The following is a 21247-nucleotide window of genomic DNA, read 5'->3' as shown; positions in this document are numbered from 1 at the left end:
CACAAATATATTATTACTACCAATTATATTCATATGAAATAAATCTTAATAAACAGACCTTTGAGGTGGAGATGATTTGATTCTTGTTTTTTCTGTTGTAAGCTTGTTGATTTCTGGTTTAATTGTCAATGTGATTCCCTGGTCTTTACTCAACTCTGATTTGGTCTTCTTAATGAAGTCATTATATGACTTAAAAGGTAAAACAAAATAGTAGTTATGATTAACAAAGTAGTAGTACATGATTAACATGATTCAAATGTCAAATAAGCATACAGAAACTATGATTGAGGAATACAAAGATAAAATTCAAGAGTAATTAACCATTGAAGGACTACACACCTCTAGCTGTTTCAGGAGATTAGCCTCCTGAGCCTTAAGTCGCTCTTTCTGGCGTTTCTTCTGTTCTTTTTTCAACTGATGCACAACGGTTTTGCGCTTTCGTAGTTCCTCCTTGAGAGCAGAAATGCGGCTCTCAATACTGCTCTGATCTGATGCCGACTCTGAAAAAGAGCAGGAATCCTTAAGATACCTTGTTCTTCATAATGTTACGTCCACTCACACAATTGATACTTTAATAGTGGACAGCAACTTATGTCACTTAACTGGTAAATTGAAGTGCCATAATTTAAAGCAAAAACATTCCATTCAAGTTGATGTATCACACATGTTATGACCACTGCATGATGTTACCTGGGCCCGAGCTCATTTAAGATGGACTGAGGTGAAGTGGAAAATTGTCCTGTGGTCAGAACAAATCAAAATTGGCCGTCTTTTTTTGGAAATGGTCGCCATATGCTCTGGGCTAAAGGAGGCAAGGACCATTCAGCTTAGGGCAGCACGATTTGGGGGAAATGTCCAACTGCTCTTTTTTCTGACAGATATTGCGATTGCGATCTGATCTTGTGATATAATTTTTGAAAGTCAAGCTTCAGTTCAATATTCCTAATTCCATTAGAAGTAGGCTATCTACAACGGCAGTTAAAGCAACACCAAAGAACTTTCCCTCTGTTGCACGCACGCTATTTGTTTATCCAGCACCGGCTTTGCAAATAACGATGTCCACAGACAAGGTAGAATATTTTGCATGACTTATAAAAGTATGATGTATTGCGACATCAGATGCAAGTCAAATTTGTAGTTTCTTATGTCTCATTCCATCGAACTGCAGAATCACCCTGTTACGAGTGATGAACCACTGAAACGATTTTGGAAACATTATTTTAAGGTATAAAAAAACTCTTTGGTGTTGCTTAAGTAAAATAAAATATATCCCATCTCTAGGGGAAGCTCTAGAGTCGCTAAAATACCTGAAACTGCATAGTATACCTTTAAGATATCATGAGAAGGCTAACATCAATATTTAATTGGTTAGGGATGGAGATGGAAACGGTAGAGAAGCTGCTGTTGGAGAATCTAAAATAAAAAAAGACACTCCTTCGGGAAAAGTGGAATATGGGAAGTATTTGGAGAGGTTCATAAATATGACAGCAGTGCTGGTTATGTTCTATGCACTTCTTGTAGTGTTGTAGTACTTTTTTGCTCACTCAGTCTTGTCTCGGAATTGAAAGCAAAAAATCTTGGTCTTCACTCTGTCTCAGCCTCAGCTATATTCTACTCCTCTTTGTACTGTTTTTACTGCACATACACTTATTGTTTTACTACTCCTATAATGTTACTGTTACTACCCTGCACATATCTGTCTATACGGTTCATACTGAATATCCATATTTATTATTTTTTATAATATTACTGTTAATACACTGCATATATACACTGCACATATCTGTACATGATGTTCATATACTGTTCTTACTGCATATCCATATCTATTCTGCTCTTATAAGGCTAGTACATTGTACATATTTATTTTGGGCAGCCATGGCCTACTGGTTAACGCTTCGCACTTGTAACCGGAGGGTTGCCGGTTCGAACCCCAACCAGTAGGCACGGCTGAAGTGCCCTTGAGCAAGGCACCTAACCCCTCACTGCTCCCCGAGCGCCGCTGTTGTTGCAGGCAGCTCACTGCCCCGGGATAAGTGTGTACTTCACCTCACTGTGTGTTCACTGTGTGCTGAGTGTGTGTCACTAATTCACGGATTGGGATAAATGCAGAGACCAAATTTCCCTCACGGGATCAAGAGTATATATACTTATACTTATTTAATTTATATTAGGGGAATTCCAAGCAAACTGTCACTTCCATAACACCAACTAAATGCAATGGTATTTGTATGATGCAAATGATTATGTGAAAAGTTTTTCCATGTAAGTTCTACAACCAAGAAGAGTGAATGCTCAAATGTCAAGTAATCATCATTCACATCATACCATACCATGGCATTGTGTTGGCATTATGGGCGTGTTTTGCATGGAATTGCCCTTTGCTGTAAACCATACCACTTTCTTAACTGTATACTACTGTTTACACTGCACTATATGTCTTATACAAAGTATAGACAGGTGGTATATTATATCACATTGCACTTATCTGCTTCTTGTACTCTGCACAATAACAATAAAGTTGAATTGAATCTAATCTAATCTAATCTATTCTAATATAATGCATGTTGTTTTGGACAAAAGTGTCTGCTAATAATTTAAAATATAACCGTAAACAAATGGGATTTCCTGTGCAATCGCTGACTGCACCTTTAATGTAAGACATCATCAAACAAGCAAACTATATGGGTCATTCTGTGTCTAATCAGATAAGGTTGTTGCTGCACCGTCTCAGATTTTGTTCAAACCTTGTCTGTATCAAGAATGGGTCCCAAAACCAAGGCCTAAAAAATATTTCTGTTCAAATCATATGTCTTTATATGATTTTCAGCCCTTGAAATTACTTCAGTTTTACAGCCTGAAAATCACATTATCTGCAAAGCGATATTTGGGCATTAATTTAATGAAAAGTATTATTCATAGGCAGCCCAAACTTTGTAGGGTGTAAGACAAAGATGTTGTCAGTATGACTGAACCATTATAAGTTTGTATGCCATGCTCCAATCAGTTACTCGATCTCCACTGACTTTTTATGTTGCAAGACAATGTCTCCATGGCATTTTTTGTTTTGTGCATGGCAGAAAAAACAGATTGATTAGAGAACCTGAAATGTTCAAATATCCTCTACTCACTTTTCACAGATGAGATCTGGTCACTAGAGCAGATCTGCCTTACGCTGCCAGAACTGGTACTGATATTGCCTCCACTGCTGCTTTCCAGGTGGTGTGATGGGCTTAAAATAGTTTTTCCTGAAGGAGACTAAAGATAGAGAAGTAAAGATAGTTATGTTACTTGGCATACACTTTTGTTCAAAGTGACTGTACACTTACATCATAAAATGTCTATCAAATGTGTCTGTACGTAGCTCAGGACGAGCTTGAAGCCAAAATCAGGGAACATGCGTGCCTCTACAGGCATTTCATATAGCCTAGCCCACATCTTAAATAAACATGAAGTTTGAATAGTCAGTTTGAGAAGAGAGGGAAGTTACCTTGGCTAGGCTACCAGCGAGAGTTCGTGATTTTTTTGGTACAACATCGTCAAACTATGACCTCCGTAATTTCATTCTCTATGGCGAGCCTATGTAATACTCTTTTTGTCCACTGGTGGTTGTTTTGGCGCGGAATGAAATGTAGGCCTACGTTAGCCTGGCTAACTTCAGACCTCATCTCATTGAGATGGGGTCTGGGAACTAGACATTCATATTAAATTGCAGTACCCTATGATTAAATGTGATGGAATATTCAACTAAGGTAGACTGCTGTTGTTCACAGAACTAAGCTATTTATGGTTACTGATATACTCCGAGTCTCTGGCCCTCTCTTAGAGCCAGGCATAGTGAGCTGGCCCCCGGAAGAAAACGTTTGGGGACCACTGCTCTACGGTGTAAAGTAGGTACCAATAGCCTTTTCACAACAGCGCCACCTCTGTTCAGGAGAATATTGCAACTAGTGTCGCGACCACCACGCGCGAGTATAAATAGTTACGTTGCTCCTGTGATGTCACATTGTCGTGCTACAGGTCGGGCATGGCGAGTATAGTCTGCACATTACTGTCCCATGCAACTTGCCTACTGTCCCGCACCACTCGCCCCCCTTCCACTTGCCTACTGTCCCACGCCACTGGCCTACCGTCCTGCGCCACTCTTCCCTGCCAAATGACTACTGTGCTGTGCCACTCACCTACTGTCTCATGCCACTTGCTTACGGTTCTTTATCACTTGTCTACTGTCTGGTACCATTTGCCTACTGTCCCATGCCATTTGCCCCTGCCAGTTGCCTACGGTCCCACGCCACTGCCCCATGCCACTCGCCTACTGTCCTGTGCTACCTTAAAAAAATAAAATTAAAAAAATAACTGTTAAGAAACTATAAAATTCAGGCCTTCAACAGACTGGGCACTGCTAATGATTCCATATTTTCGCCATCTGTGTTTGTGAGCTCTAACCTGATGTAGTCAACTCAATTCTATTCAGAATTTGAGTCTGGACCTGGAGCATTGGGACATGATTATGGGGGCGTGTTTAAACCGATACGGGGAAAAAATGCCTCTGCACACAATTGAATAGACCTAACCAATCAGAGCAACCAGACTTTGAATTTGAATTTCCCGACTTCAAATATCGTGGACGGGGTTAAATTCGGGGTTAAATTCAGAGTACTGAATGAGCACCCCACACCCTGAAAGACGAGAATCTTGCTGTTCTGATTCACACATAAGTATTTGCTGTCATTGTTACATCAAAACATCAAAATAAAAGCTTCAAGTAGGAATGCCTGAAAACTCACCAGGTCTCTTTGTGATGCATCAGACTCCTGGGAAAAGGAAGCACCTGCATGTTGGCTGCTAAGCTGACTTTGGGTCAAATCAGAATGCCCAGTTAGCTTCTCAGTTGAGGGAATATCTGAGGATCCACTGTACATTGAAAGCACTGTTGATGCTTTCTGCACTACAGCATCTGTGAGGACAGAAATTTTGGAGTGAAGAACTGGGTTAACCAGTAACCACCTTTCATTGTGCAATGATTGTACCTTATAATAACAGCTTCAAATTAATTTTGATGGTGTATGGTAATTTACAGATTAGTGTGTCTGTGCTTTACCTTATGAATTCCATTACCCTGAACTGCCTGTCTGTAAACCCATGAGAATTAGCAAATGCTATCATACAACACTAGAAACCATCAAATATGCAGCTTCTACAAGTATCAATATGGTGACTACAGCTAGTGGCACAGCTGACTACTAATAGCAGCTCACTATAGTCAGTGCTGTTATCAAAGCACAGCTGAAGTAGTTTGCAATGTAGAAGGGGGTCACTTGCGCTTCAGCCTGGTTGGTGCTCACGGAACAGTACCAGGACCGGAGCACTCAATGCTTAACATGTTTTTATTTGTGCAAACTGACTAACGTTTCGACACCCATGCGTCAGAGTCAGAGTCAAAACGAACTGTCAAAAAAAGGTGCCGCGTCAAAAAACACGGCACCTTTTCAAAATACTATTCCCGTTGCACATCAGCAATATCGTCAGTGAATTTTAGGCCAGCAGTACTTACAGGCTTACCGTACCAAAAAAATAAACGGACTGTGACTAAAACCGAGGTACACACTGAACCGTGATGTTTTTGTACATTACACCGCTACTATTTATGGTTATAGATATCCCTACATTCCTTCAAACAGTTCCCTTAATCTCTCTTATTCTGAAAAAGAAATGTCTGGATATCAGCTGGCTTCAGGTCCAACTGATTCTTAGCTCTAAGGTTGTAATATATAATTCAATTAAGTTAATGTAAGCTGATGTGCTACAAGGCTGGCAAGCTTTCCATTACCAGTAGCAAAATATTTGATGGGCTAACATTAACAAACGTTACTGTAGCAACTAGTTACCCAATGCTAAGTCAGTTATATAGCATATCATGTTGTTGGCAGCAAACAAGATCTCTCTCAAAACTAATGTCCGCTGTAGTAGCACTGTGAAAATATGTGGTGTAACATGGCATCCATCAATCAATATGTGGATTAAAATTGGCTTATTTTAACAGAATAAGGGGAATATTGTATTTATTTGCTGGACATATAATGCTGAAAAAGGACCTTGATGATTTGTGTTTAGCCAATTCAAATTCCTTCCTAGCATTATAATTCAAATCTAGTTGAAGTACTACCTAATTTTGAAATCTAGCACCCAGTTTCAATTAACCAATCACACCATTACAGAGCACTGTTTCTTCTCTGTGTATAAGGTTGATAATATCAGTAAGTGATCTACATGTACCTTTTTGGTGAGGGATCACTTCAGGCATATCCCTGTCCCAGGCAGACATCGCCTGCCTCTCCATCCTGCGAATCTCCCTCTCTTCAGAATCAAGACGCTGCTTCCACTGCAAGAGCTCCTCTGCATAGCTGCGACGCTGCATAAGTTGCTGCTCTCTCTTTGTCAGGAACCTAAGAACAACAGGGTAAGAAGGTTGTGGTAAAAAACACCAGTATGAAAATAACCATTATACAAACACTCTATATACAATTACTAGGTACAGGTAAAACACTTAAACACACCAGGCTGGCCAATGCAATGTGTACATTATTATTGCACATGTCTGTAATACCTGAAACACTTTTTTTATGGTAGTAATCTGCAAAAGCCTTTCAGTATATCCTGCTGGACAACCTCTGCTTTTACTTGTTGAAGCTGATGAGGTATTACTTATTATGTTCTCTTTGGCTGACTACAAGCTTGCAAGGATTGGAATCCCAGTTTCCATTACCCTAATCTGCATTTTTATCCCCAGGATCTATTCCACCGTCAATACTTAAATTAAAGTAATGTAATGAAAGGGGATATTACTTTTCATCCATGTGGCTGTGCATCTTCTTCAGCCTCTGCATAATGCTGCTAGTTTCACTACCCGACATAGAAAGGGGAGATGTGCTACGTGAGTTAGCATCAGTTATGGTCATATTGGAAAGGACAGGTTCCTCCATTGTTTCAAAGCTGGTGGGCTCCTGTAGAGGAAGTCAAACATATTTCAATTAAAGGTTTATTACAGCTTAGCATGGTGACTTTTTAATATTGACGACTGAGGGAGTTGCAATTAATACTGACCACGTGGCAAGCACTTTTTAACCGCTCTCGTAGTCTGAGGGTGGTGGAGCGCATACGCTCAATTTCTTCCTGTTGTTTCAGCAGTAACTGTCTCTCCTTACGTGCAGCTTTATTGGCCTCCTGAAGTCTCTTAATCTCTGCCTAAGTGAGCAACGACAAGACATTACATTACAAGCTTCCTGTTGGACGTGGTGAAATCCAACCAAGTAAAGTTGATCTGATATGATGATCCTGACCATTGCCTGCATTTGGAGCTCCTCGGCAACACCTATACATAACCCAGTATTCTCTATAGATTTTTTTCAGCAGCAGGGATAGGCCGGTCTGCTGTCACAACATTTGCTATAATGCTATTCGCCTTCGTTTCTAGCCTGCATTGATTAATTTGTCTGAAACCCTACAGGTTACTGATTATTATTAGCCTGGGTGCCAGCCGAACTTAGCCCCGCCCACAACATTTGAGGTCGGGAAGTTCGTCTGGCATTGGTCCGTTGTGGAGCAACTATGCTCAAACCAGAGCTGTTCGGACCAATCAAATCGGGCTTTACGATGATGGACAGGTGAGCAACAGCGCCTGGTCTATCACGTCATCTGAGCATTCTTAAGTTGATTTTGTTTGCAACAAAAACGTTGTGGCTAGAAGGAGACGGTTCTAAGACCCCATATGGAAAAATGCATATTATTTCAATGAGGTTTTATCACTGAAAACGATTATTTCTGAAAACTTTGGCTAAAGTTAAGATGTGGGAAAATCATGGTTTCACTTTCATCAAGGGAAAACAGCGTGTTGCATTGTGACGTTGTTCCCTCGTTCGTTTGAAATCTCTGATTGACCACCTGTTCGAGGGATTTGCGACAGCCTTCCCCAGCTGTTAATGTTTATAGCATATCACATGGTTTCACTTTCAGAAATCTCTGATTGACCACCTGTTCGAGGGATTTGCGACAGCCTTCCCCAGCTGTTAATGTTTATAGCATATCACATGGTTTCACTTTCATCAAGGGAAAACAGCGTGTTGCATTGTGACGTTGTTCCCTCGTTCGTTTGAAATCTCTGATTGACCACCTGTTCGAGGGATTTGCGACAGCCTTCCCCAGCTGTTAATGTTTATAGCATATCACATATAGCATATTCTGACTAGAATGAGTATGACAACGTCAGGCTAGATTATTATAGTAATGATGATATTCACATGCACAAAAGCATGTCTGTCATTTCACTGCAATTCCTAGACATTTCATCAGATTCATTTCAGGAAGTATAAGTATATATACTCTTTTAATCCCGTGAGGGGAAATTTGGTCTCTGCATTTATCCCAATCCGTGAATTAGTGAAACACACAGTGAGGTGAAGCACACACTAATCCCGGCGCAGTGAGCTGCCTGCTACAACAGCGGCGCTCGGGGAGCAGTGAGGGGTTAGGTGCCTTGCTCAAGGGCACTTCAGCCATTCCCACTGGTCGGGGCTCGAACCGGCAACCCTCCGGTCACAGGTCCTAACCAGTGGGCCACGGCTGCTCTCTGAGAATTTGTTTCCACCCACCAAGTGAGTAAGTGCTCCCAATGTACCAATGTAAAATGCCCAAATCTGATGTGCAGTTTTAGACACCCACGCCACATGTGAATGCATTGTTGTATTAAGAATTGTAATAGCTGCTTGCAGCTATATTTCTTTATTAGATCAGATATTCATTGACACTAGTGAAGGTGCAGTGAAGGCTTTGGAGGGCCTGGTATCCAAGGGCACAGACCAAAACAATTATAATTATAATATGCAACTATAAAAGATGACCTGCTCCTGCTGCAGCTTCAGCAACAATACTCTTTGCTTCTTCCTTATTGGTGGCATCTTGTCATCTTCCCCTTTATCCCTGAGACGCCTGTAGAATAAATAACAGTACAAATTTCAGGGTTGCTCAAAGTTCACAAGGTGTCACAGATTACAAACTCATAACTAAGGAACAAAGCCATTTAGAGTGATAGGACCAAAACTGAACTTTATGGTCACAAACATAATTGCTATGTTTAGAGAGTCGTAAACAAGGCCTATGACAGAAAAAGGACCATCCCTTCAGTGAAGCATGGAGGTGGATGTTTTGAGGGTGTGTGAGCTACAACAGGGTACCCCCAGAATTGTCAGACCTAAATTTAAGACTTTTTAAGACCTTTTTAATACCACTTCAGATGAAATTTAATACCTACATCGCACCCATTCGGATAGAATAAATAATATTAAAGGTAAGATTAAACCTCAAATAATTACTATTTACAAGTGTTTGAACATGCCAACATGAACATGACAGCAGTGCAGTGGCAACGCAAAGATTTGTTGTGGTAGTAACGTGAATGAGGCTACGTTTATACGGTGACGATGAAAAGAGAAGACGCAGAAGTGGCGTCTCGTCTTTTTTATTCGCGTTTAGACGAGCATTCTCAGGGGGAAATCTTTATGTATGTGATATTCGATTGGATATGCATTCCAGACCGCTGGGTGGTGGTGTGATAGAACCCCGGTACGTCACGCGCAGACATTCTAATTTGACAGTTTAGCCAGAGAGGTAATCAAGGATCTTTGGTTTAGCCGTTTAGACGGAGACGCAACACGGGTCGTCTTCAAAACTCTACACTCTGATTTGTGCGTCTTAAAGCCCCGATGGCGGGGTCGCCGTGTAAACGAAAGGCACTTATGATAAAATATTTTGTTGTCTTCCTTCGCAATCGTTCTCGTATAAACGGCCCCTGAATGTCCTCCTTCATGGACAAATTTACACGGAATAGAACCTAGTTGATTTCAGGGATTAAAGTGAAAAAAAAAAACTTTTTTCAGGCCATAAGTCATACATTGTTCATATCTACCTATAGAGATAGCACCCCTTTTGCGGTCGCGACCTATTGGTTTTTAATTAAAAGATGCAAACAGCAAAGTAAAGCACCAAATAAACACCAAAACGAGGCTACAGGGTACTCTTAAGTTACTATATAATTAATGCCACCTACAGGTGAATGCATAGAACATAACAATCCTATGGTTTATGTACCCTGTAGCCTCGTTTTAGCCGCCAATGGCCGCCATGTGAAGGCGAATTGAGAGTGTTCTTGATTGAGATTGAGTTTTCCTGATGAACAAAACAATATTTCAATACCATCCCTGACCATTGCTGATTAGCCATTGCTGTTCTTTTCTACTGCAGCAATATTGTAGCAAGGCTTTAACTTACACTCTTATTTAATTACTTCAGGCCAAAAGTATTTAAAGGGGAGATTTTTTTTCTTGTTAATATGCAATTCAACACCAAGTAAAATCTATAAAATCAAAGTTTGCAAGACTTCACATTTCCTCATCAAAGTAACGAATCAGAACAGTCTAGATATTGTTCATATTTCCATTTGTTGCCTCATCCGCATTTAATTTACTATGTGTGCTCATGCAACAGGTCTGCGCATCTGATAAGGACATTCTGGAGAGGGCGCTTTTGTCTTCAGCAACAGATTGTATAAGGTTGACAAGAGGTTGCGATATGGTGAGGGACAGGTCGTGTTGCGCTATGAAAGAACATGCGTAGCCTACTTAGCGCAAAAACGGTCAGCCATAGATAAACGTACACAAATCATGACGCTAATATGCGAGGTTCTGGTACGCCTACTGGTATGGTTTTGTGCTATACATTAATAATAGCAAAGTTTTAAGTTGACTATTTTAATTGCATGGTTATTTTTTGTCACATACGCTCACAACCTACTGTCGTAAGAGGCCTAAGCAAAATAGGCTACAAGGCTGTCTGTGCGTCATAAAAGACTGACCACCCCTTACTCAACATAAAATAATAATGTCGCGAACTGTTCACGCTCTGAAGTGAACACGCTCAGTCAAAACCTTCCGTCGCAAATTGTGAAAAACATTGTTGTACATGTCATAACAGACGGGAGGCATAGGCTACGGTTTATATTGCGTCGCTTTACACATAATGTTAGTTCCATTGATTAAAAACTGTAACAATAATAGTACATCGGGTGGCATAGCAGGCTATCTGTTCAAGTCATAGGTGACACCCAAAAGGAATGACCTCCCCTGACAAGAGTTCGCGATAGTAAGAAATTGTCTACATTGATGCATGGAAAGAACACAGCCTCCGAGTTCGCACATAGAGCTCACAATAGCATATCCAAAAAAGTTAAACGGATTGGGCAACCTCATCAGCTGTCTCGATTGTGTCACTATAATCCAACTTTTAGACCGTCCCCCAGACGTGTTGTTTTTTTTTTTAAGCAACTGCCCCAGGCCAATGAGACAAGCGTGTAGCTACAACATAAACAAAGCGAAACTCATGGCTGACGTATCTTCTTGAGCGATCTCTGATTGAGACACAGAAAGTTCTCAAGAACACTATTAGGTCTTTAAACATTTACCATCACACACATTCATTCATCGGACCTAATATTTGTAGTTGCCTTAAAAAAAGGAAAAGAAAAGGTGATAGACCCCCCCCTTCTATTTTTTTTTTCTCACCGGATCTGCATCGATCTCAAATATGACATTTCTAAAATCAAATTGACGGAAATCCGTCGTACGACGGAGAACTTTAGCGTAAGCTACGTGAGAATATTAGACTAAATCTACTGATCATTTGAAAAATTAAGACCTCCGTGAAAAAATTCCAGACTTTGAGGTGAAATTCAATACTTTTTAAGGCCTTAATTTAGGAAAATGAAATTTAATACTTTTTAATACTTTTAAGACTCCGCGGGTACCCTGTACAAAGGCACAGGGAATTCAGTCAAAGTTGGCATGTAGAATGCAGCACTTTATCAGAAGATATTAGAGGACAATTTGGACTCATCAGCCCAAAACCTAACCTACTTTGATTTTCTAACATGACAATGGTCCAAACCACAAGGTCAAGTCGACCCTTCAGTGGCTACAGCAGAAAGAAATAAAAGTTCTGCAGTGGTCATCACAGTCTGCTGACCACAATATCATTGAGCTACTGCATTATTAGAAATCTCAAACGTCCAATTCAAGCAAACACAACCCAAGAATTTATGGGACCTGGATGCGTTTTGTCAAGAAGAATGGGCCTCTCTACCATCTGAGAAAATAAAGGTACTCATTCAGACCTATTTCAAAAAACTAGCCATCATTGATATTAAAGATATGGGACAATACACAGTAAGTAGAATTAAGGGTTTGTAAACTTTTGAAGAGGGATCATCTCATTATTTTCTTTGTTGCTATGTTTTGTTTAAAGGAACACGTCAACTTCTGTAGGACTTTAGCTTATTCACTGTATTCCCCAGAGTTAGATAAGTCGATACATACCCTTCACATCTCTGTGTGTTTAGTTACTCTGTGTGATGCACCCACCGCTAACCTAGCTTATGTAAGAATCCTAATTACCAGGCTGATGATAATCCTTTCAATCATATATGGACTCTTGATCAGCTACTAAGTGTGGGCCTACTGTCACATGTCCATAGGAACAGTTAACTATAGAGACAGGAAATATAATCAAATGTATACCTTGTCATGTCTTGATTGATTCACTTTCACTACAACAATGGTCTCAAGTCTCATCAAAGTACTCCTCATGTGATCTCAAATCAGCTGACCTCCAACCATGTGATCCATATCAGTGTAACCAAACATAAACTGGGTAGCCTATTTAAGGGAAGTTGACACATCATTCTAGGAGCTTTTCTGTAGTCAGAATCTCCCGCACCACCTTGGTGTGTAGCCATCATCCTCTGAGCTGGTATGTTCATTCCCTGGTTGTTTCATATGGTTTCCTAAATGTTCCTTTAACTTGTTTTCGTAACTTTCACATTATTCATTTAGATATACTTTTAAAATGTATTGGATGAGTAACTTATACCTGACAAATAAATTGTTATGCTTTGATCCGCATAACTTTCTAGCATTTCTTTAGATATCCCCTAGGTTTAAGATGTGCCATGGGGAACGGCTAGGATTAGTCTCTGGTGCCGTGGGGGCTAATCAGTGAAAGTGTAGGGATGCTACCAGGAGAACTGACTATTGTATTGTATTGTACTGTGATGATGGGTCACTGAGGTTATTAGTAGACTGGAATTAGACAGCTAACCTTAGCACAACCCTGAACCCTCTGTTGCTTCGGTAAGATGTTCTGTTCAGGTGAGCATAGTGATCCAGGTCAGCACTGTAGCCTCTGACAGACTTTCACACTAGGATTATTACTTAGTAAATGGTACCTCCCGAATTAATCGGCAGAGGAGGGCCTTCGCACACTATTCTTGCGTCTAATTAAATAGCTAGAAGGCATTCTTGTAACAGTATCGTGGGTAGGCCTACATCAGCCTACTATGGATGGTAATATTACATTGACTAAAACTTCTCCATATTTAGCGGGGTCAAATTTATTAGGTTAACAGGGGTTCTATAATCAATTGTTATTTCAAACAGCGTGTGGAAGCTTCACATTTCCTTCGACCACTCCCAGTTCCCTCTTTGGTCCTGACGAGTCACGTCTTATACTTAGTACAAGTGCTTCGAAGTGGCTGGTTCTAATAGCCTACACCTCCAACATTCTCCTATTTACATGCTGTGATTTGTATAGTTACAACGTTTACAAATGTCAAAAGAGACAACCATTTTGTAAGAATACATACTTGGAACTATGTTTTCATTCAGGCAAATGACTGCTCCTTCGGGTTTGAAGAAGTAACACCGGAGCTTTTCAGGTGTTGCCTGCGAATCATTCCGCCAAAGTAGCAGTGCTTCGCCTGAATGTGAACATAGTACCAAGTATGTATATGCTTACAAAATGGCTGTGGAGAGTAACTACACGCACAGAGATGAGAAGGGTATGTATCAACTTATCTATCTCTGGGGAATACGGTGAATAAGCTAAAGTCCCAAAAAGTCGGTGTGTTTCTTTAATGCTTGACCTTATGATTTAATCTGATTCATTTAACAAAATATCCTTACAAACTCCTCACGGAGGAAAGTGTATCATATTTTCATACTTTTTTAGGTGTTCCAGCCATGCAAGCTCTGCTCTGGTCTTCTCCTTCAGTGCTCGCTGGCGAAGCTGCAGCAAAGAACTCTGATGTTGTGCACGGACTTCCTCCTCTTTCATGTACTGCCGCACCATCTCCATAGTAAACCTGGAGAAGCTGTTCTGTCCACTGGAGAAAGGTATACTGTTGTCTTGCTGAAACGCCTGCCAAAGCATGTGCCAAAGCCGATTAGCATAGCATATAGTATGATGCATAGCGAACAAGTATAATTACAGTCTGCCCAACACCAAAAACAATAGTGAGGGGTCAGCAATCAGACACAACACTCAGCAACAATGGTCCAATACAATTAAGTGGGTTTCTTACACTGATGAATACAAGCCAACATCAGTCCACACTATGAGGCTCACCAACATATTATAAAATCACAGCAGGCACAGCAGTGTCACTGCTCACACTGACCGCTGGTCAGAATACAGTTAGGGGTCCAAACCCTTTGATAAACCGGGAAAAGTGTTATTCAGACCTGCCAACCTTGAAGAAAGTTTGAGTAAGTACCATCTCAAGCCAGAGAAAAAAATTGCTCGTCAGCCTTCATATATGCGGCCAAAAAAATGCAAGTTAGGCCTAGGCTACATTTTGGATAGCTGACCCATCTTTAATGTTGGATATCTATCTAAATTCGATCAATTGTGTTCCTGAAAAGGCAAACTGAATTTTTTACAGTAGCTCAATATAAAATGGCAATCTGTCTAAGAGCCAAATCCTGATCTATGAAAAACACTTGTGTTGATAGGGACTGATGTGGATATGTTGTATATTTTTATTTTAGTCCATGAGCCAGCAGAGAAGTCAGTGCCATGAAAGGGCACCAAACCAAACCGGTTTTATTTTGTATGCACCCACATGATAAAAATGTGTGATGGACTTTCCAAGCTCACAGCTGAAGATTTCTACAGCCTCTTAAGTAAATTTCCCAGATTCACACACTTAATTGATCTCAGGTGCTAAGTGAGTGAATGTGCGAGATCACATGGGCTCAGATAGGTAAGAATAGGATTAGGACAGCACCAAAGTCTGTGAGTCCGGACTTTGGGATTGGCCCATTGTCAAATGGCTGCTGTGTCCTGCTGTGAAAACACCTTCAAATCTAAGTGTGACAAAATGAGGCTGAACACCCTCTCAATTGTTTTATATGATTTTAACAAGACTTTGATCATTCAAAAAAAGTAAGTTTGGACCTGATACCTGTTGTTTTTTGGAATATGGCTCTGAAGTTGGGCGATGATGTGTTTTTTTTTTTTTTTTTTTCATTTTTGAGCCTTAATATCTGTGAAACTAATAATCTGAGACCACATTTTGTACAGTGTTTAACCAGAGACTTTCTAATGTGGAGACACAGCACTCAAAAAATACTCTATAGAAATGCATGGGGCTAGTTTGTCACGCCAATATGGCCGTTGTCTACACATATCCCACCCCTTCCTCGGCAAAACGTCGACATGTGAATACATTGAGCCAATCATATGGTCTGTTGTGAAGACATCGTGCCAATCATGTGTTGTGATCTCGCCGCTGGAGCAAGATTGGTGTCGTGAAGCCTTGCGCACGAGCAGTTCGACCCAAAGACTGTGCCCGATGAGTGCCCATAAAACGTTGGTATATGGCCGCCGAGTGGAGGGACTTGCCTAAAAGGACTTTGGTTTAACCTGGTACCAGAGATGCTTACTGTAAAATCTATCTGAAAAACTGGGGGCTCAACAACTCTTCAAATGTGTCATTTTATTTTGCCAAGCCAAATTTTGGAAGATGTAAGTACCCACCATTCTAGGTTATACTGGAGCCACACCCCTGACATTCCATGTCTGGATGCAATTAGTAACAGATATTGACTGTAGAAAATGTGAAGGCTACAGGTGAGATAGTTCTCCAGATTTTGCTGTTTAAAAATGGCTTTTCAGAGTATGATGCCAAAAGCAGTCCACTCTTTGTGAATCTCCCCCACATTTTAGAATGGGTTTTGTTTCACAATTCTCTCCAGGGTGCGGTTATCCCTATTGCTTGTACACTTTTTTCAACCACATCTTTTCCTTCCCTTCGCCTCTATCAATGTGCTTGGACACAGAGCTCTGTGGACAGCCAGCCTCTTTAGCAATGACCTTTTGTTTCTTGCCCTCCTTGTGCAAGGTGTCAATGGTCGTCTTCTGGACAACTGTCAAGGTAGCAGTCTTCCCCATGATTGTGTAGCCTACAGAACTAGACTGAGAGACCATTTAAAGGCCTTTGCAGGTGTTTTGAGTTAATTAGCTGATTAGAGTGTGGCACCAGTATTGTCTTAAATATTGAACCGTTTCACAATATTCTTATTTTCTGAGATACTGAATTTGGGGTTTTCATTATTTGTCAGTTATAATCATCAACATTAACCGATATAATCACTTGAAATATTTCGGTCTGTGTGGAATGAATGTATACATTATACAAGTTTCACTTTTTGAATGGAATTACTGAAATAAATCAACTTTTTTCATGATATACTAATTATATGACCAGCACCTGTATATATATTTATTTTTTGAGATGACAATAAACTCTCTAACAATGTCTTGTCACTTTCTCTCGCCATCTCACTCTTGCATAAAATCGATTTGCAAGAGATTCTAATTCACATACTGTTCAGTTTCTCGGAGAAGTGGGATGTCTGCTCGTTTTTGGGAAAATGTTAAGTGACAAATAGTACCGGCGTACTTTGATGTGAAAATGCGTACAGGTTGGCAGGTCTGGCTGTGTTGGTTAAAAGACACTGGATTTGAGCAATGAGAACCAAGTCTAAACCTTGGAAGAATCCAGAGATATAGCCAGGTCCTGTGCAGGCTCTTCTTCTGACTCTTCATGTCGGCTCTGCTTCTTCTCCAGGGTACCTCGGCGATGAGACTCTGAGGGTAGCAGCGATCGGAATGATCGCTCCTCTATCTCATCTTCAGTCATAGACTCATCAAACTTCAGAGAGTACTCTGTGGCCACTGACATGCTATCTGTTTTGAAAGTGAAAATTATTTGTCATTATGAGTTTATAACAGTCATTTTGACATTTTACCTACATTTGAGGGTATATCATGGTCCTTTGTTATCAAATACCTTTGTCATCGTGAGGGGAGGGAATGCTGTCACTGGGAGTTGCATTGTCCTGGGCCTCCTCCAAAACGCCCCTTCTTTCCTCAAATGATAACAAAGAAGCGCTCATATGAGCGCCACTGCCACTGTTGGAAAATATAAGTAGCTGATTAAACTCTATGGGAAATACATGTTTCTAGCAAGATGTGTGTCACCATTTCAAAAGGTTCAATTAAATTATGGTGCAGGCACAATATAAACCAAGGGCCTCGCCAGTAATTCCGGATCAATCCCCAGTTATCACATCCCTGTCAAAGACACCTGACAGGTCTCATTTCCCAAAGCATCAACCCTTCCTGAACCTTAATCAGGGCATGAGCCCAATCCTAACCACTGCAATAGGTTCACACCACTTTAAAATGTTGCTTTGTAATAACCAACTTAGAAGCAGAGAAACTAGAAATTGAGGTATAGTCACAGTTACCTGACAGTTCTGGAGGATGTTGGGGTCTGCATTAGAAAAGTGTACTGAGGCTCGTCACAGTGGGATGTGATGGTGGGTGCCTGAATACTCAGCCTGCTGGCTATCTGAAAGTGGGGGAAATATTCCAAATGAACACAAAACATGCAGAAAAAGAAACTGTACATACCATGCTGCACCCATGTATGAACAATGAGGTAGAGACCACAAGAACGAACAATAAAACTGTATGTGTAGGGTATTCAGAGACAACTTTATTTAGTCAACCACAAAGGCTAGCTGTTTCTTGCTAGAGTATGAAGCTTCAGATACATCTAAAACTCCTTGTCCATTCCATATGTGTGAATATCATCACAATAATGATATCCAATATTTTATAAAGTTTCAGATCAGTCACTTAAGGCATTGTCCATTTCTGGCACATTTCCTACTTGGCCAGGTAGTGGCACTATACCAGGCAGGCCCATTGGGTGTCTGAATATCATCATAATCATAATATCTATTAACCTGAGAAGTTTCAGACCATTCATTCAATGCACTGTGACTTTATAACACATTTCCTGTTTATGTGGTGAGATATTCAAATCATGACATATTACAACATATCAAAAATCCCTTCGCAATTTAACATCAGCAACATCTTCGCATCATATTTGCCAAATTTCACATGTATCTGACAAACCGTCTAGGAGGAGTATGTTAAAATTGATCATGTGACATTAGTGTAATTGACATTCTTTCTGTTGCCAGGTGGTGGCACTATGCCAAATATGCATTATGGGAATGTCAATATCATCACTCCCATGGTATTCAAAGACCTGTGAAATTTAAAACATTTCAAGCCATACATGGTGAATTAAGACATGTATTGTTTATGTGGAAGAGTATTAAAATTCAGAGTTTTGCCATTTCGTCAAATTACAATATATATAAAAAAAGCTTCACAATTTAGAAGCATATTGGCATCATGTACAGTATACCAACTTTCACATGAATCGGATCAACCATCTAGGAGGAGTATGTTAATCATGTCCACAATGCACAAAATCACAATTACCTCACTTCCTGTGGGCGTGGCTAATGGCAAGTTAATACAACAGTTGATTGTTTTTGGGAGTTACACACACCCACCAAATTTGGTGTGTGTATCTAAAACTATATGCCAACCACAAGTCACAGTGACATAAGGGGGTGCTATGGAGTTCTTGGGCCAAGCCCAGTGCCAAGGCTTTTCCCCTGTGTATTCATGGTACCTCTTGACGTGTGTGCCAAATTTCATGCGTTTTCACCAATGGGAAGAACCTGTTTTGGCATCACAATTCATCACATTTTAGTCCGCACAAAATCCCAAATACCTCACTTCCTGTTGAGCGTGGCTAATGCATTGTACATACGAAAGTTGTTCATCTTGGGGAGATACACACACCTACCAAATTTGATGCGTCTAGCTGAAAGTATGTGCCAACCACTGCCTCAATCACCTAAGGGGGCGCTACCGAGTCCCTGGGCCACGCTCGGGGCCAAGCTCTTGTACCTAACTGCTTTGCGTGACACCTAATGTGTGTGCCAAATTTCAAGACTTTTCACCCATCTTAACCACCTCAAAAAAGGAAAACGCTCTGAGACAAAGTTAGTATAATAATATTAATCCTTACAAAAACAAATAGGGCCTTGCGCCCTTCGGTGCTTGGGCCCTAATTAGACGAAGAGAAGAACCTTTATGTGCTCTGTAGATATGGCTGCCTCCACCAGTGGAACGGCGGAACAGGTTAAGGATGTTTAATCACATCCATGCCTCGCCGCCTGCAGAGACATTATTTTAGGAAGAGATCCACATGTTATGTGCATTGTGTGTATGGGCACTAAACATGCCCAGGCGTCGCTAGCGTATCTAGACAGTTGCGACCACTGCCGAGGCATGTCCGCATGTTCCAGTTCTGGAACGTCGCCCCCATGTTGCAGCTACCTGCAAGGGGCGACCCTCCTCTTAACGGCCACTCCCAGGCGGGGGAAAACGTTGAAAAGACCACTCAACTGCCACCAATTTGAGACTGGTGGAGGACGTCAGTGCAGCTGCAGCCGACATAGAGGAGGAGGAGGTTGAAGACATGATTTCCAACATCCTCCGTGATGACCAAGAGGAGGACGAGGAAGGGACTTTTCTCCACACAGACACGTCCTGCCCGCCTAGCTCTAGTTCTTGTAACAAAGAAGGGCAGGAGCTACGGCCGATTCTTGACAAACACTTCAGAAAATGTACGTTCAGAATGCTCACGTACAGCACTCTGTTTCGTTCAATACATCCCGGGGACTGGTTCACTACATGCGATCTGCGCGACGCATATCTGCATATTGGCGTGTTCAGCTCGCACCAAATATGGCTGATATATATAGGCCATCATGATCATTTTGCCAACAGTGACGCAGAACCATGGATTTTTTTCCATTTATAACATGTTTTATTTATAACTTAAACCAACATTGAGTTAAAATGTTGACTAAATTATTTACTATACTCCTACTTGATGATAATATATAGCCTGCCCCCTAACAGTCCTCTGGGCCTACGTACAAAATATCGAATCATGTGATAGGCCTACTGATATTTTGATGCTGATTGAAGAGGTTGCAACTTGAAGGTTGTTGATATTTCAGTTCCAAAGATAATCAAATTACATTGATTCCTCTCCTCCCAAAGTAACACTGTAGGTCCTACACCTCTCCTCCTAAAATAAATGGTAGGCTCTGTTTTAAGCTACTGCACCAGGATTATGTAGGCTAAGCGGCTACAACACTAGTTTTACAAGCGCACACACTAAATGGAGAGCTATGGTTAAAATGCGGACTGCGCCTTTAAATTGGCGACTTTTTATCTATCAGCACAATGCTACAGTAGGCTATTTCCACTAAATATTCAGCTCAATATTAAGTGCAAGACGTTTACTAAGTATGCCAAAGCTTTGATCTCGCACCGTCACCATAACGTTACATTTTCTCATGGTGAGATGGCATCCTGAAATATGTTTTAGACAAGGGGCGCAAGGTTCACGGAGGTGAACGGCTGGACAAACGCGAAATGACAAGGTGTTAACTAAACAATGTAGTAGGCCTAAGGTAGACAGGCTTTGAATACCTGTATGGTTAGGCTAATCTGTCACAGCTAACTTCAAGCACAACTTACACGCGCAGAAATTAAAATTCAATATCAGCATCACAAGATTCATTATCGGGAAATCCTGACAGCGTACCCGATGCAAAGCCAAAACGAGGGGGAAAGAAAGAAAAACGTCATTCATGATGTCTTTTTAAATCAATTTGTTGACCTTTACTGTTTCATGGCTTCTGCTGAGAAACTGTGCGCCACACACACTGAACTTGAAATCAAGCATTCTTCAGAACGCAGCTGATCAACCCGTCTATTTTCACTTTCAATGAAATCCACTAGTAAACGGAATACACTACTTGCGGCGTGATATTCACCTCAGTGAGTCCTAGCTGCATGTAAGTATTGACCGCAAAGGCCGTATTTTCACAGGAAGGGTTTACAAATACTT

At 40.8% G+C, this 21247-nt stretch overlaps 1 protein-coding gene across 6 annotated transcripts in view; it reads right to left on the bottom strand.

Moving 5' to 3' along the window:
• cep350 (centrosomal protein 350) overlaps positions 1-21247 on the bottom strand; it is a 100171-nt gene that overhangs the window by 10017 nt on the left and 68907 nt on the right. For all 6 annotated transcript variants that reach the window (XM_042056119.1, XM_042056121.1, XM_042056123.1 and 3 more), the window contains 12 exons: positions 17697-17800; positions 17237-17358; positions 16934-17133; positions 14105-14301; positions 8898-8985; positions 7105-7245; positions 6847-7004; positions 6277-6446; positions 4788-4957; positions 3132-3258; positions 340-500; positions 59-189 (listed from right to left, as the gene is read on the bottom strand). In XM_042056119.1, coding sequence (XP_041912053.1) covers positions 59-189; positions 340-500; positions 3132-3258; positions 4788-4957; positions 6277-6446; positions 6847-7004; positions 7105-7245; positions 8898-8985; positions 14105-14301; positions 16934-17133; positions 17237-17358; positions 17697-17800 — 1769 coding nt within the window. The remainder of the gene's footprint in view (positions 1-58; positions 190-339; positions 501-3131; positions 3259-4787; positions 4958-6276; positions 6447-6846; positions 7005-7104; positions 7246-8897; positions 8986-14104; positions 14302-16933; positions 17134-17236; positions 17359-17696; positions 17801-21247) is intronic.

This window comes from Alosa sapidissima, chromosome 12, assembly GCF_018492685.1.
Source record: "Alosa sapidissima isolate fAloSap1 chromosome 12, fAloSap1.pri, whole genome shotgun sequence".
In the NCBI taxonomy this organism is placed as follows: Eukaryota; Metazoa; Chordata; class Actinopteri; order Clupeiformes; family Clupeidae; genus Alosa; species Alosa sapidissima.
Note: the sequence above shows the minus strand (reverse complement) of the source record. Positions and strands in the feature narration are given on the sequence as shown.